Source organism: Alosa pseudoharengus, unplaced genomic scaffold (genome assembly GCF_046254945.1).
Source record: "Alosa pseudoharengus isolate Yale_2024_CS ecotype anadromous, Long Island Sound unplaced genomic scaffold, YU_APseudo_1.1 YU_APseudo_1.1_scf_21, whole genome shotgun sequence".
Taxonomy (NCBI): Eukaryota; Metazoa; Chordata; class Actinopteri; order Clupeiformes; family Clupeidae; genus Alosa; species Alosa pseudoharengus.
In genome coordinates this window covers 27,165,934-27,183,157 of record NW_027468674.1, presented here as the reverse complement: position 1 = coordinate 27,183,157, position 17,224 = coordinate 27,165,934, and the positions used below count along the sequence as shown (strand labels likewise).

General features: G+C 42.8%; 1 protein-coding gene across 1 annotated transcript in view; it reads right to left on the bottom strand.

Annotated features, from left to right (window-relative positions):
- Positions 1–6,407: 6,407 nt before the first annotated feature.
- Positions 6,408–17,224, bottom strand: part of tbkbp1 (TBK1 binding protein 1) — a 32,429-nt gene continuing 21,612 nt past the window's right edge. The window contains exons 7-10 of the mRNA XM_076298987.1: positions 11,985–12,131; positions 7,951–8,364; positions 7,500–7,869; positions 6,408–6,569 (exon numbers count right to left, since the gene is read on the bottom strand). Coding sequence (XP_076155102.1) covers positions 6,438–6,569; positions 7,500–7,869; positions 7,951–8,364; positions 11,985–12,131 — 1,063 coding nt within the window. The 3' untranslated portion in view covers positions 6,408–6,437. The remainder of the gene's footprint in view (positions 6,570–7,499; positions 7,870–7,950; positions 8,365–11,984; positions 12,132–17,224) is intronic.

Below are 17,224 nucleotides of genomic sequence, written 5' to 3'. Positions count from 1 at the left end.
TATCAACATATTTTCGGATCCAGTCAGATCCCAGGATTGGCTTGAAGCAAAGCCTCCCATGTTCTAGCTCACATTCTTCACAAACTATACATCAAATATTAAAAAATATTAGGCTACATATCAAAGATTAATGCCTAATTATTTTTCTGTGTATATTTTGGTAAATTGTGGTACTGTCTAGTAAGAGTACAAGTCATATTGTGTATATGCATATTCAGTAATGCAAACTATTGTGGAGTTATGTGAGGTCATCAAGTCAATTATGCTAATTATGCTATACAGTTACTTCATACTCTTAGGCACATTTGAAAACTTGTTTGTGCAAAATAAATGGTTATTGCAGGTGTAAAATATAATAGAATTTAAATTACAACTATATATTTTATCATTTAGGATATTTTTGAATAAAATATTATAATTACTCTTTAATAAAATAAATTCCACTATATTACAAATCATTAATGTATTTTAGAATAAATAAATAAATAAATAAACAAATAACACTTTTTCACTTTTTATACTAGCTACTAAATATAACATTTACAGTTCAATTCCTACAGCAGTGCTTTCACTTCAAAGCATGTGTCATGTACGGTAATTAAATTGTCTTGCTCATGTAGTGTACAATATACGGTAGAAATGAAAGCTGGTACCTCAGCCTCAATTTGTGTGCACACGGCCCTGCAGTATCATGCCCTTTTATGGGGATTGACAGGGCGTTTATCTATGCTAATTAAGAATTGGCACACCCAACTTAAGAAAAAATGGGATTCAGCATGATCAGAACAAAACTGTGAACGATTCTGAGGTTTATGAACACCTTCGTGAATCTGCCTAAGAGTTTTCGTAGCACCTTCCTAAGAACACAGTTAAGCAAATTCTTAGGAAGATATTGGTGAATGAGGCCCAATGTCTACATGCAATTTACATGCATGCTCAAGGTCTACACACACACACAAACACACACACACATATTGTAAACTTATTTATGGTGAATAATTGTCATGACCGAGTAAGCTCCCACTTTCAGGTGTCAGCACAGTTAATTATGCCGTCTAATTAATGATAGCCAGCTTGGTGTGGCTCTTCATAAGACACTAGTATACTGCACCCACGCACACCTCCTCTCACTGGGTAGCTGCTTCATAGTCTGCACAAACTCCTAAACCTTTCACCTAAAACAGGAGTTGGGGGGAACAAATTATTCTCGAGAATACATTATCTCCTCATAATCAATGAAGATGTCAAAAAATCAGAAATATTCTCAGCAAAGTGTGCAATTTACTCCTTCAGTGATCCTGAAAGTTATCATTTAGTCATCCAATCTCTGAAAGTAGAAATGTAAAAGATCTGAGCTGTGGCAATAACATGGCACAGAAACAGAAATAAAAGTAACACCATGTATGAATTCCCCTTGTTGCCAGTTCAACATACTGGGCACCCTTTTAGTGCTAAAATGTTACCAAATTCACTCCTAACTATACTAAAATAACTACATTGTGTTCCTTTAATTAAGCAGTTTCAATTATTCCCATTAATCATGAAGTATATCTAACTAAAATGTAATTTAATGGTTTTAAAGTACCTGAGAGAATAACTGGAAAGAGGGGAACACTACTGTATGTAATGACCAAATGGAAATGGTCTAATTTCTATGGTATAGTGTCTTGTGTCTCCATTCACACAATCTACACAAATTCACCCCAATTCACCCCAATACTAGATACAGTATTTCCCTGCTCATTAACCTATGAGGGACAGTCCCTTCCTTCGTGCTACAGGAAGTGGATTTAAATCTGAAAATGTGCGTTGGATGTGATGCCATTGAGCCTGTGGTTTTGGAAGTGACAAGCGAAGGGGTTTCTTTAAACATTTTATGGGTTTCTTTTTTCTTGCATCGTGGTGCGCTGATTTACAAACACGTCAATCATTCTTTGACTCCTTCAGACCTCCAGATTAAATTCCAGATCTAACTGGGATTTGTTGCGCTAACTAGGACACAGTCATGAGAGGGATGTGAACCACCCCTCTAAGGTAAGCAATGAGTGGGATAGATCAGGACCAGGCTTAGGCCAGAGCCATTCCATGGTCAGGAGGTATTAAAAGAATGGAGCTAAGAATTAAGAATACTGGAACAAACTGTGAACGGTGAACGCACAGGCACAGGTCCTGACCATGTGGTGTATCAAAGACACTTCCATTCCTTCCATTGGCCCTTCATAGACACTGTTTATGCATGTACCATGGGCCTTCATTTGAAAACCACTGCTAACAGACTTTGACACTGCAGCAACTATGCCGTCATTATACCAATGACGTATTTGCTCATTTATTTATTTATATGTTGAGAAATTAGTAGTGTTTTCTGTGTTTTCCCGGAAATTATGTGCCTTTGAAGGAATTCAATGACGTAGAACTTCTTTTTCTCTGCGTGGACACATCCAAGCCTCGCGCTGACCCACTCATATCTGTACGTATAGGATGGGACACATGACATTCATGCTAATGATTGTTCCTAGTAATTATACTCACTATAATTGTGCTTAGTGCTTTGCCTGCCACATTGTGCATCACACAAATCAAACACATGGAAGCTTGAGTGCAAGTTCTGCCAGGAAGACTCCCATACGCCATTCATTCATTACTCCAGTCAACTCTTCTCATGTAGATTCCGCTGCTTTCAGCTGCCCACATTTTGATGTCCCCCTCCTTCCTCCACCAGTTTGGTCTCTTCCATCTGTCGACGTTCCGAGACCGGCACCGAGGATGGGGCCTATGGCAAAAGCTCCTTCTTTATCTGTATTATCAGTTGTAAATCCAATCATGGATCAAAATACTTGACTTTCACTTCTGCTTCCAAAGTCTTTCTGGTTGAGTCGTGAGTTTGTAATAGTGGTATATTCCATGGGTGGGCTCACTGAATCAAAGAATGAGTCACTCGATGTTACAATTTGCAAAAACAAATATTTTCTGTTTTTGACTGTTACAAGATTCCTTTGAAGGGAATATATTTTTCAAACTCCTCGGGCGGCCATTTCAGCTAACCAATCTGAGTAGAAACCCATTCTAATTAAACTACTACAATATGATGCATAGATGATGAGTTAATGATGAATAAATAATGGCTAGAGACATTGGGACAACATAAGTGCAAGATCCCATTTATTTATTGTGCTATTTACAGAAGAAGAAGAAAATAATAATAACTGCTGACAGCATCTCCTTGGAGTTGCTGTTGTTATCAAGATGTGTGTGACACTCTCTCGTCTGTGATTTGACACGTTGTTTTTAGTAGTACCTGTGCAGATTTGCCATGCCCCCAAGAAAGCCATATTCACAAAGCTTTGCCCCCTGAGTTATTTAAGGACGTTAGAATAAGGTAATCTTACAATAAGAATCAAGAGATGAAAATCAGAGACCTGACAACTTTTTTAAAAAAAAGAAAAACATCTGTTTCTTTTCATCAAGATCAAATTTGCCAATATATTTGGAAGGAAAAATACTTTTAAGAGAAAGAATGAAAGGATTAAATGAATGAGGAACATATAAGGAGATACAAATGCAAAAAGAAACAACAGTGTTAGCTCTTTAAATAACTCCTGAGTGTATTCTTTGTGAATAGTGCCTGAAACATATTCAAGCTCTTGTCAAACGGGGCCATGGGTGGGTACTGTACAGCAATGCGCTATTTACACTCACTGTGGAGGGGTTGGTGGTTTTCTGTCCATGTACTGTGGTTGATGCTGGTCTGTGTGTTTGAGTCATCACATACACATAGTATATCCCCATTCAAATCTACTTACAGCATGAGAACATGATATGCTTAATTGGTACTTTGCCATCATCAGAAAAAAAATGGATATGCGTTTAGTCTTCAATCTTCTCACTCTTAGTTTCTCTTTGGTTAGATTCTTTCATCACAGCCTTAGCTCCCCCAATACTATACTGTAGATGCATTACATAGACTCACTGTGTGCCAAGACTGATCATGATTGATTTTCTATGTACAGTTTTGGGGTGAATAGATCTTCTTAATATAGAAGTTCTTTTGCGTTTAATAATACGTTTTTATTTTTAAGCTTTTTTTGTTATTTGTAGATGCCCTCAAAACTATCACTAGTTATGATATGCGTGGCCTGAGCATGATTGGGGTTTTATTTAGCATAGAAAGTAGAAGTGCTCACAATTCTCATGTGTTCCTTTCTCTCTTTAATTAGGTCAGGCACATGTTGAGTGCCCTAAATGTGTGTAGGACGGTCCGGTCAGAAAGAGGAAGAAAAACTCTACTATTTTAACAAGGATTATAGGGGGTGATTTAGAACATATTTGTTGTTAGTATTGGTTTGCTTTCAGTTATATATATTGGCACATTACATCATCAATAAGCAGAAGGGAGCTCCTTGTCGATTATAAATTTCTTTTTCTTTTTTCTTTTTTTTACAACAGAGCTTACAAAATGCTTGTTTATGTTTTACATACATTTCAATTTCAACAGTATTTCACACAATAAAACTGAGATACATAATGTGTACAGATTTATTTGAAAAGATAGTTTTTAAACGTTTCAGAGTATTAAAATGCTTTGAGGACTTTGTAATGATAAATATTCTCATTTTCGATACATTTGTTTTTTTTAAATCACTACAACATACTTATTTCCTGTTGACTGAATGCTTTTTCAGATGGAATGATTCTATGCACAACTATCTGTGTCTAAACCATAACCTATGACTGAGCGTAAGTACCAATTACGTACATCATATTCATAACAGCATTTCTTTATATTAAAAATATTTGTGGTGATTATCTGTCCTGTTGATGACATAGTTTCACAGGAATCTAACAACTATTGAACATACATGACAGGGACATACACAATGAATTTTTTATTTTTTTTTTGGTGTTGTTTGTTCAGGTTCCTTTCGGTCTCCACACAGGATTGTTGTTGGAGGTCTCATGTCAAAGCTTGTTTTATGGAGAGATCTTTAGGAAGACGTACAGTGGAAACAATGGATGAAATATTACATGCAAATGCTATCAGTAACTTGTGTCTACTTCCTATGGTACCTCATTCTAGTTGGTAGTTCAAAAAAAGTCCTACAATCCTATGAAACATACGGGAAAATAATTTGGAGAGTTTCTCTTTCAAAAAATAAACTATCTGACTTTTTTGCTTCATTGGTTACAATGTCGACCCTTTTCTTAGGGTGCAAAAGCAAAGGGGGTGGGGGTTGTGGTCGTGGGTTGGGTAAAGTGCTGTGATTTTGAATAAATAAATAAAACAAATTTAATGAAATAATTTTCCACCAGCAAATGCAGCAACTGGATTTACACAACTTTGGACCCAATCAAAATTACTGTGGTTACTATAGCAACGATGCCCGCCCTGCAGGACACCTGTCTTCACATCTACAATCAGAACACTGACTGACAGCAGCTCACGCAGCTAAGGTGCTGACGCCGGAGGCCCTACCTGATGCTTTTGCACTCTCAGATGCAAAAGGATACTGGTGGGTGAAACCATTTGTCCCTGTGGTGGGGGTGGGGTGAGTCATGGTTTTGTTTTCAATGCTAAGAAACACCCTTTAGTAAAAACTACAATTCATGGGGTTTTGAGCAGTCCTGAAAGGCAGCTTCACTTAGAAACAAAAATTAGGTTTTCTGTCAGGGACAAATCAATATGGGGCTTTTTTTCCTCTCACAGTACGCTGCACAATCAGGTACAGAACTTCATAGAGCTCATATGGAGCTAAAACAAAAAGCCAACCAAACCAGGCTAATCATCAGCCACAGCAGATAATCTGTGTTCTCCCTGGCAGTCTAGCCATCAACGGAGTGTGCTTTACTGCTGATAAAGACACACAGCGGAGAGTGCTGCCTCTGCATGGCTGACGGGGGCTTTAGGAGAATCCTGATCGAAGAGAGATAATGCAGGGTTCCCTAAAGCTGCAGCAATCTGTGTGTGTGTGTGTCTGTGTGTGTGTGTGTGTGTGTGTGTGTGTGTGTGTGTGTGTGTGTGTGTGTGTTGGTGTGTGTGTGGGGGGGGGGGGGTGGGTGTCACATCACACTGTGGCTTTCAGTGATCTTCATCAGAGTCCTCCCACGGCTTGCGGAGTGTTATTGTGCACTCACTCACTCAGTTTCCAGGATGCTCATGCTCACCTCTTTACAACTGGATTCCACCACCACTACAATAGCCTTATCTCCCCCTCAATCCAATCTCCAGCGGAACCACAGGAACCTAATCTCTGTCCAAAGGCACCCAGAAAAACACAATTAAACAGGCGACAGGCGGGGGCAGAAAAGCCATTTTCACAATGATGGTTAGAAGATGAAACTGAAAGAAGGAAAGAGAAAGAGAGAGAGAGATAGAGAGAGAGAGAGGGTGGAGTTGAAGAGGTGGGAGGTAGGGGAGGGTGCTTGGAGAGAACGATAGGTCAGATCTTGCTGTTCTCCAGGTGCGAGTCGATGTGCTTGATCAGGGCGTCGTCGGGGTAGCCCATGGGGAAGATGAGCTGGCACAGCGGGCAGCTTCGCATGTCGGTCTCCTCCTCGGTCTCCATCCACAGCTGCGGGAAAATCAAACAGTCACAGACAAGTCATCGGTCAGTACGGAGCAGTATGCGATCGAAACGGCTCGACCTCTCATCAAAAATACAGCAACGTCTGCTTGAAAGAAAACTGCTTGGTTTAAATAGTCCAGTGTCTGCTCAAAGCGGTCATATCTGATAAGAAGGGTGCAGCCTGTGTGATCAAGACGAGACTGGGACTGATTAAAACAAACATTGTGGGTCTAGTAAATGTGGTCAGGAGATAAAAATAGTGAAACCTTAGTAGTGACAGTCAACAGACCAGACCATTCAGAATAGCTTAGTTGCTGGTAAAATTAGAGGCATTGCAGGTGACAGCAGACAACTTACAGATCAAAGGAGTTCATTCCTGAACTAAACAACACAGAGCAGGATCAAAACAGTGTTTTTCGAGGACAAAACGATGCAGTCTCTAGTCAAAACACAGGGATGATCAAAGCTGCGTGTTTATAATTCACCGTATTCTCATGTAACTATAAACAGCCCAAGCACAGTACAGTTACACAACAGTCAATATTATACATTTCATAATTCACATTAGGCTTTCTTGTTTTAACCACAACAAATGAAGTACTGAATAGGAAATACTTGAGATACCAAGGAATGACAGAAGATACTATACTTAACTACTGACATTTTATTTGTCTGTTAATGCAGATGAAAATACTAAATACTAGGTCAAGCAAAAGTCTAGGCTATCAGGCTGTACTAATTGTCTGATAACTGCTTTTACTGTCCTTAAGTGCTTCTCTATCAGTCTAGTTACAAAACCTGAGTGAAATAAGCAAACTGACAACTGATTTACAGTAATTGTTATCCTACAGATATAGATAACATCTATAGATATAGATAACATTGATAATGTCAGAGTACAGGTTTATCATGGATGGCTTGACGTTGGTCACTCACGTTGATGGAGGGCCAGGACTGGGCATGCTCTGCATGTAAGTATGCTTGGGGGCAGAGCGTGTTTGGCCGTGATGGTATGGGGAACGCCGAGCAGGACGCCGGGCCCCTCATGACCCCGGGAGACACCACCGAGACCCCGGACGCCCCGAGAGTCCGCGCGGGGCTGATGGGGTGCGGGCAGCTCCACTCCTCCTCGTCCTCGGACGACTGCGGCGGCTGCGGCGCGGGGTGCAGTGGGGCCGGCGGCGTGGGCGGCTGCGGCTCGAAGCGCAGGTGGGACACCTCGGCCAGCGACAGGCCCAGCTCCCTCGGCGAGTGGCGCGGAGACTCGATCCGCCCGCCACCACCACCACCACCACCACCGCCGCCGCTGCCGCCCTCCCCCCCGCCCACCAGCTGCATGCCCGGGTGGGAGCCTCTTCGCTGGGTCACGATGCGGGCACTCGGGTGCTGCTGCTGGCTCTGCTGCTGCAGCTGCTGCAGCTGTTGCCCCTGCTGCTGCTGCTGCTGCTGACCTTGCTGCGGCCCTCCTTGCTTATGGTAGCCATCCACATAGGGCCGCGGCTTGGGCAGGGTGGACACCGGGTCCAGGGTGAAGCGTGGCGGCCGCTGGTACGCCGACGGGTCGGCCACCTCCGAGTAGCTCCTCCGACCCTGGAAGCTGGCGCGGAGGTGCTGCGTGGGCGGCCGGCAGGAGTAGGAGGCCGGCCCGTCGCTGAGCTCCGCGAAGGGGGAGGGCGAGCGCCGGTGCATGTCCGGGGAGAGCCGCTGCAGCACCGGGGATCGTCTCTGGGGCACCGGGGAGTGACGCTGGGGCACGGGCGAGTGCCGCTGGGGGATGGGTGAGTGGCGCTGAACTGGAGAGAGAGAGGGAGAGAGAGAGGGAGAGGGAGAGGGAGAGAGAGAGAGGGAGAGAAAGAAAGACAGATATATATATATATATATATATATATATATAGAGAGAGAGAGAGAGAGAGATGGAGAGAGAGAGAGAGAGAGAGAGAGGGAGAGGGAGAGGGAGAGGGAGAGAAAGAAAGACAGATATATATATATATATATATATAAAGAGAGAGAGAGAGAGAGAGAGAGAGAGAGAGAGAGCATCGTCATGTTGGGTATGTCCTAAAGGAGGCAACTGAAAAAAAGTTGTCTCATGAGGCACGAGGCATTCATTTTAATCATTGCATCATTAAAGACTTTGAGGATGAAATGTGACTGCTGTGACTGCAGGCAAAACATTGCAGCTGAGTGTAAAACACATTCAATTGGCAGGCAAAACTGCTCAAATTGGAGACATTAACGCTGCGAGACATCAATTGGGAAAATTAAACCAGGAAAATGCACTTTGTCCTCTATGTGTTTGGTTTATTATGTTGATAATCGTATGAGGTTTGTGTAGATGAGCAATGCTATGAATTGATTAATCAATTAATACTTGGTAAGAAAATTACACCAACCATTGGACAAGTGAATACCCTACAAATGAAAGTACTGGTTTGGTTTGTAATCTATTTATGCAATTTAATTGCTTAGATTTTCAAAGTGCGATTAATCACCTCTTAATTACGACACAATTCTGTAGTAATTATGGCACAGGGAGACAAATTGCTCCCTTTTTATCTGTGACTACAGATATTGAACCAGCTGTTGTGAGTCAGGGCTCCATTTAGGCCCAGGCTCTGTGCTTCACTGCATCAACACCCCTAAGCCACAGAAAACTGTTTTTGAAGTCTTCCGTTTCCTCTTTCTGTTTCCTCTTTTAAGTTCAACATGTCTTCTACGAATTCATGCCGTTTTACCCCCTACCTACCCTGTGTGTGCTTTTTTTTTTAGCACGGTTTGGATGCTTTTGCACGGCTTCTCGCTAAGAGGCACCACAGCGCTTTGAGTTAATAAACTTCCCTTTCTCACCCCGGAGACAACCAAAATAATCAAAATGTATCTGCGCTTTCCTGCCATAGTTTGATTGCTATCAGTCACTGAAGGAAATCACCCCCTGACATCTATGAATCAGATTCTGCAATTAGTCAGATTTATGAATCTCAAAGTTAAGATGAATCTACGGTCATGGTTCTGCAGTCAAGTGCAGAAGTGCAAAGGGCAGCTGAATCACTTTTTGGAATCAGATTTAACAGCCATGTAAACACATTCATTCAGATTGAAGAAGTGTTTGTGCATGTTCATTATTCATCTTGCAACATGAACAAACCTGTATTAATGTATATACTTTATAACAATTTAATTACCGCAGTCATTCTTTCACATCTCATCTATAATTAGCCATTTATGACACTATCTAGAAGATAACCAAAGCGTTTAACAAGCGTTTTCTGAGACAACTGACATGTGTTTCTTTAAAACTACTTCCCAATGACTGTATATTATAAGACTGTATATTATATAGTCATGGCTACTTCCAGTATGAGTGAACATGCATTAGCTGTCCTCTGTTGCCACATTACTGCTCTGATCAGATAACAGATTTGTATTTTTCTGCTGATTTTGCTGAATGTGCACGTCACCCTGGTATTCCGATTAAATGGTTCCCTTTTTAGTGTAAACTGTTCCATTCAGTGTTTCTAATAATACATTGTTGAAGGCCAGTTAGTTTTTCCATTATGCTATAATGGGTGTGTCCATCACTAATCATTGTGGGTGAATTGGAAAAATACAAACAAACAAATTCCTTTCACGTCAATGGAACTCATAGTAGCAGTCCAGATTCAAAGAAGATCCCAGCAAAAATGAGTGTCACCCCCGTTTGGTTGTGGGTGGTTTTAACAGGAAAACCACCCTAGTGAGCACAGTTTCCAGTGCTCTGAAGACGAAGACAAGACTTACACAACTCGCCCTGAGTGGTCAGGTTACATGACATGAGCATGGGCCCTTAGACTTATGGGCCCTTAGCCTCAGAAATCTTTTCATCAGTTAAGGCATGAGAATAGCTCAAAATTGAAATCGCCATATCACGCTACAGAAGGGCGTCTTGCCCCAAACGTCCGTGGGCCGATTAAAAAAGTTGACAAAAATAACTGTGAGTGCTGTCCTTCATTTCTAAAGTTTATTTTGATGCTCAGGAGGGTTTAGCACCCAGTGGTGAATAAACCAAGGTGTTGAGCGCATTAGTCCGTTTTTTTATGAGATTAGCTTATCCCATCATGATCTCTGCTCTGCTTAAATCCTTTTAGGCGTCAACAAGCTACTGTTGGGTCCCAAATGGATGCACTTGACATACAAGAGCCTCCCTGCCTATGTCAAGCAGACAAATTGCACTTGCACTGTCTAAATGTAATTGATGATTGTACAGAATGTTTTTGCGGAGGAGACACTGACATTCCAATGGAGAGCACGCCTATTCCATACCACATATTTCATAAACTAAGCTGGGGATTTTTCCTGGGATTCCCCAGACATACTGTAATCCTGTGTGCTGAACTCACATTGTGGGGAATCCCTCCTCTAAGAGTAAATCTCATACCTGTTTTAATAGTAAAGTGCTGACACAGTGCAAAAAAAAAAAACTCTTGGGTGGCACCGTTTCACAAAAGAGGTCTCAGACTGGGGACTCAATATGCCTTGTAGGCCATAGTGCAGGAAATCCTCATGCAAATAGAGGTTTTGCAACTGTCATGCAGATAAAGGTTCTGCAAGGCTGTTAGTATTGTATTTCACTTCTTGAAAGGTAAGAGAGGATGGGATAGCAGGGGTAGTAGGGTATATTCCTCCTAACTTCCTTTTAAAAATGCCATGAAAATTCATCTTTCGACTCAACAGGTAGGTTGCATGATCTCAGCACCATAACTCACTATTTCAAGCATATAAATGGGCACCACTATTTATAATGTACATATATAAGAATGTTTTGGGCCTCCGTGCTTTCAATTTTATTTGTGAGTGGGACACTGTAGCTAGTGTGTCATTAGAAATATCAGGCTACAAACTCCACCAACGTGAGATCATACATTTAATGGCACTTTGTACTTTGGAATCTTCCTTTCTATGGTACTGGACAGACACCTGGCCGTTTAGATCAGATTATCAGGACTCAGGAGGAGGCTTGCATTCATACAGATATTTATTGTTATGGGGGCTGTGTTGGGGGCTGTGATGAGGGCTGTGATGGTGGTTGTGATGGGGGCTCTGATGGGGCTATGATGGGGCTATGATGGTGGTTGTGATAGTGGTTGTGATGGGGGCTCTGATGGGGGCTATGGTGGTGGTTGTGATGGTGGTTGTGATGGGGGCTGTGATGGGGGCTATTATGGTGGTTGTGATGGGGGCTATGATGGTGGTTGTGATGGTGGTTGTGATGGGGGCTGTGATGGGGGCTATGATGGTGGTTGTGATGGTGGTTGTGATGGGGGCTCTGATGGGGCTATTATGATGACTGTGATGGTGGTTGTGATAGGGGGCTATGATGGTGGTTGTGATGGTGACTGTGATGGTGGTTGTGATGGTGGTTGTGATGGTGACTGTGATGGTGGTTGTTGCTGATGGAGACGGGTGGTGCTCCTACCCGGGCTAGCCTGCTCCTGGGACACCTTCCTCAGGATCTCCGTCTGCTTGGAGCTGAGGGCCTGCAGTCGGCCCAGCTCCTCGGTCAGCTCTGTGTAGGCCAGGGCCAGGTTCACCCTGCAGCACAGGCACGGCACACAACACAACACAACACAACACAGACACGTTAACAACCTTCCACTGCAAGGGCATATGTCTTGAAGAATCGGATCTTACATGTTTCCTACAGGAGAGAAAAATAAATTCAAAACGATTAAAGTTTATGCTCACGAATGAAAAAAAAAATGTTTCTTGTCCAGGAGAAGATCTTGCATTCATTTTCAGTTACCTGTAAGTGTGACTCAAACTTTTAAATTCCAGAAAGAAGTCCCTCATTTCTGCTAGAATGTGGTGTTGAGCTGTCTAGTTCTTACAAAGTGCTAAAGAGCACTAAAAGTGTTACCCGCATGTTGGGGACTGCTTTGAACGCAAATGCCACGACACATGCATGGTATATTTGGTATGCCACCTGCACCTGCACGGCATGTTTGAGAGACTATGAACTATTTAAGTAGCTTTCAATCTAAAATGATTCTCAAAGAACAAAGAATTAACAAAGGTGTCTGACCTGAAAACAATTTAAAAAGATTATTAGCAACAGGAGCCAGATAAATACATATATCTAGTACATAGTATACTAATACAACAGTACATTAACATTGCTGATGAAAAAGGAAACTCCATTAGCCATATACTTAGTATGATTAATTATCACACTTATACTTATTGTTACTTTTTTGTTGATGTCAGGTTCACTCAGTGTAATGTATATGGTTTGGGGACTACTGAATGACTTTTACCATGAGTCCATTCCAAACCACTTCCATGCTGACACAACTCACAGTGGTTTGTGGGACTTTCTTAACTCTTGTATGTCGTCGCGATGGAACACCATGCCAAATAAGTAAGTAGCAGAGAGGGAGAGAGTGCAGCGCTTACCGCACAGCTCAATCTTACGCCAAACAGAACATGCTGACAGCAAACAAGCTATTTCCAGCCAACCATCTTCCATCACGACTTTACCATGGCAACAAGGCTAATGCCTCACTGTCTTGACGCTCTGGGTCATCAACAGTATATGAATGCCTCTTTGACAGAAGAGCTGTCAATATTTACACCAAGTTCCCCACTTACAACCAAAAGATACCAAGACACCACTGGCATGGACATAAGCCAGTTTAAGAAAGTGTCACTGGGTATGTATGGGTTTGTGTGTGTGTGTATTTTTGTATATGTATGTGTGTGTGTGTGTGTGTGTGGTGTGTGTGTGTGTGTGTGTGTGTGTGTGTGGGAGAGAGAGACAGAGATGGAAGCGAGAGAGAGATAAAAATCAAAGGTTTAGTTCTATTCGATGTCAGCAAACCACTTTCAAAAAAGTCTGCAGTGTTTTATTATAAATTGACACATCAACAGCATTGGTAGATGGTGAGAGATACGTTGCTGCTTGGCAGGTATAGGGCCTGGGAAAAACAACTGATGCTATCTTTATTCCTATAGCCTATTGCCCTATAAAGTCCAAATGTATGTAAAATAGAGACCCAGTATTATAACTAGTATTTCTGACCCAGAAGAGAGAAACTAAAATATGCATCAACAAAAGTTGCAGAATCAAAATAGGTTACTGCATGAACAAAGTCCAAATGGCACTTAATTAGGGGTTTCTGACAGCAATGTATGTCCCCGCGGATAAATTGGAACCATTTCAGTAATTACATTTCTAAGAGTAATCTCTGGTGTGCTCAGTATGAGCCAGCAGTGAAATCCACTTGCTAACGATCTATTGATAGCACAACATGCTAACACTAATGATGTTTCAGAGGATGCCAACCACAAAGCCACGAGCAGGCTGAAAGGTGCTAATGATGCTTGACATCTTAACAGTGTGTGTGTGTGTGTGTGTGTGTGTGTGTGTGTGTGTGTGTGTGTGTGTGTGTGTGTGTGTGTGTGTGTGTGTGTGTGTGTGTGTGTGTGTGTGTGTGTTGTTCGGAGGCCTGTGATGGTCATCGAGGGTGGATGCTCTAGTGTGCACCTCACCAGCCACTGTATGTGGCCTCCTTGCATGTGCAACGACTCACACCCACTTTTGAGGCATGCATGCACCACAGAGAGGAAGAGTGCTGGAGTACGCGCAGAGAGAAGAGAGAGAGATAAAGAGAGAAAGACAGAAGAGAGAGAGCGGCTTCTTTTCTTAGAAATTTAAACGGAAGGTTCACCAGCACACACCAACTATTTACACACACACACACACACACACACACACACACACACACACACACACACCTTCAAAGCTCTTTACAGGAACCAAAACATCCCCCAGTTGACCGAGAAGGAAAACACATCTAAACAACATGATATTTGACACTATTAACCTGTGGAAATTAAACCGCTTGTCAATCAGTTATTTCAGTTGAAACAAGACATGAGCGACGCAGTGCATCCAGCAGTCACCAACACTGAAACGGGTCATATCTGATGATCTGTCGTCCGCTCACCATACTGATGCGGAGGGCCAATGACCCTCACAGGCTCTGTCACAGTAACAATACGATGTCCATGAGCGGGCACAGCAATGGCGGGAGATGCGCAGTGTCCAGGAAGCCACAATTCTAAACCCAGCAGGGAACAGACAACAGTCTTACTGCGCTGCTCGACAAAAGACTAGAGTACTTATTGGCTGTACAGTATGCATGTATGTATGTGTGTGTATGTCTTTATCTCTCTTTGTCTCTCTGTGTGCATGTGAAACTCTGCTTTTCACACCTGATCACATGATTCTCAACTCTTTCGACGTTTCAGATGCTCTGAGATTTAGGGGGTGACACCTCTAATTTTATCGAGTGCATCATGTCTCACTCCTCTGCAGGTGTGAATGCCATAATAGACATAACCTTGCTAAAAGACTTGGCTATGTCGTCTCATTCAGAGTGTGCTTGGGTGTGTGTGTGTGTGTGTGAACGCATGCGTAATTTTAGCGCAGGGCGTGTGTTTACGTCTCTGTGTTTTTGTGTGTTTCTGCTGGTATGTGCATGTGCAAGCACATTCAGGGATAGGAGGAGGAAAGCACGTGTGTGTGTGTGTGTGTGTGTGTGTGTGTGTGTGTGTGTGTTTGTCAAACGAGGGCTGATGTTTTTTCTTGGGTGGAGGAGTTGGTATTCATGTGTCTGCTTTGGAGAAGGCAAATAACAAATCTATTTTTCTGTATATCCGAGCGAAAACATTTGGGTGTGCATGCCTGTGTGCTTGTTTCTGTAGGGCTGTAATGTGCATGAGAGTGTGTGTGCCTCTGTGTATGAGTATGTGTGTTTGTGTGTGTGAGTGTGCCTGTGCCTCTACATACGTGTGTGGGAGGGGTACAGTAGCTTGTGTGGGCTGCATGAGCTGTAACTGACCTTTGCTAACGAGCCGCAGCGTATGGACGATTTGTTTATTAAACCTGACACACGTTGCCTAGCAGTCTCTGCATTCGGCGCTTCCAGCCGGCACTTGGCAGAGGCCAAAGGTCACCAACGTGCGCTGATCACTAACTGGAAACACACACAAACGTGACTACGGCTGCTCACGAAGCATTAACAAATGCCATGCTAGTAGAGCTGGGTATAAAATAGTGGACTGAAAGCACAGGATGAGAAATAATGATAAAGAGTGGAACAGCGGGCTCTGGCTGGAACAGGTGTGGATCTGATCTGAGGGCATGTGCATCAGACTAGAGCCAGGGTCAGATATGTTCTAAAACTGATCAATAGTCGATTGGTTGTGTAGTGCAGCAACCCCCCCCCCCCTCCACAGACACACACACACGTTACACATCACGCAACATCCAAATGTTTCAATCTAATCCTCATCAGAACTTCAAAGATGACAGCATTTTAGTGTGTGTGTGCGTCTATGCTTGTGTGTGTATATGTGTTTGTGTGTGTGCATTCCTATGTGTTTTATCCATGCTCAGCAATATCATCCTCAGCAAAATGAACGTGTGTGTGTGTGTGTGTGTGTGTATGTGTGTGTGTGTGTGTGTGTGTGTGCATGTGTGTGTGTGTGTGCGTGTGTGCATGTGTGTGTGTGCATGTGTGTGTGTGTGTGTGTGTGTGTATGTGTGTATGTGTGTGTGCGTGTGTGTGTGTGTGCACTCCTCCCATATGTCTGGTTTATCCACGCTCAGCGATATTCTCCTCAGCAAAGTGTGCTCATTTGGGTCAATGTGGTAAAGTGTGGAGCTCCGCAAAGGGGCACGTACCACACGCATCAGCAGATCCTGGCAGGGAGAACCCTCTCCCCTCTCTCACCGAGGCTGGCACGGGGGCCACTGGCACACCGCCGGGGCCTACCAGTACATATGCCCCTGCTACTCATGCAAAAACACCAGCCATGCTCCAAGACAAGCGCACACGCTATTCAACAGCAGGTGAATGGTCAGAACATCTGACCACTGCAAATGAGGGGGATCTCTTTTTTAGGAAGATGTTAAATAATATACAATACAGTATAATATAAGAATATTTAACACACAGTATCTCTTATTTATGTGTTCCTTATAGTGCCATTGAAATCTGTGAATGTCCAGCTCTCTGTCAATCATAGAATGACTGTCATGAAGTATTTGTAATTATTCACAAAGTTATGAATAATTTAAAATGCAAAATGCAATGTGTTGTTTAAAACAGATGAATAATTCTTAAAGGAACACGCCACCCAATGTCAGTAGTAATATATGTTCTTACCTTAACTTTCACGAGTTGAGTCATACCTCTCCCGTGTCGGTACGTGCACTCCAACGCTCTGGTGCGCGGCTGGACTGTGTTAGCATGTTGCTATGCTAGCCAGCTTTGACGGTAACTAAGCGTAGAAGTAATCAGAAACATCCACGTTTTCCCGACTTAAATACAGTTGCACTAGTAGTTGATAGAAATGCTACGGCCACGCAACATGAAACGTGGCGATTTTCCAAGCGAATAAACCGGAGAACTACAATGTGTGGCGCAATAGCACTTGGGAGTACTTCGACCTAGCGTAGTAGTATTGTTAACACCTAATTGTAGATCCTATCCACCACAGAGTTTAGAATCCATGCTGGATCGACCCTCAGCCTCTCCCTCCCCTCTGAGCGAGAGAGAGGCACACACACTAGAGATGCGCTGATGGGCTATTATTTCAACCATAACTGCACAGCAGTT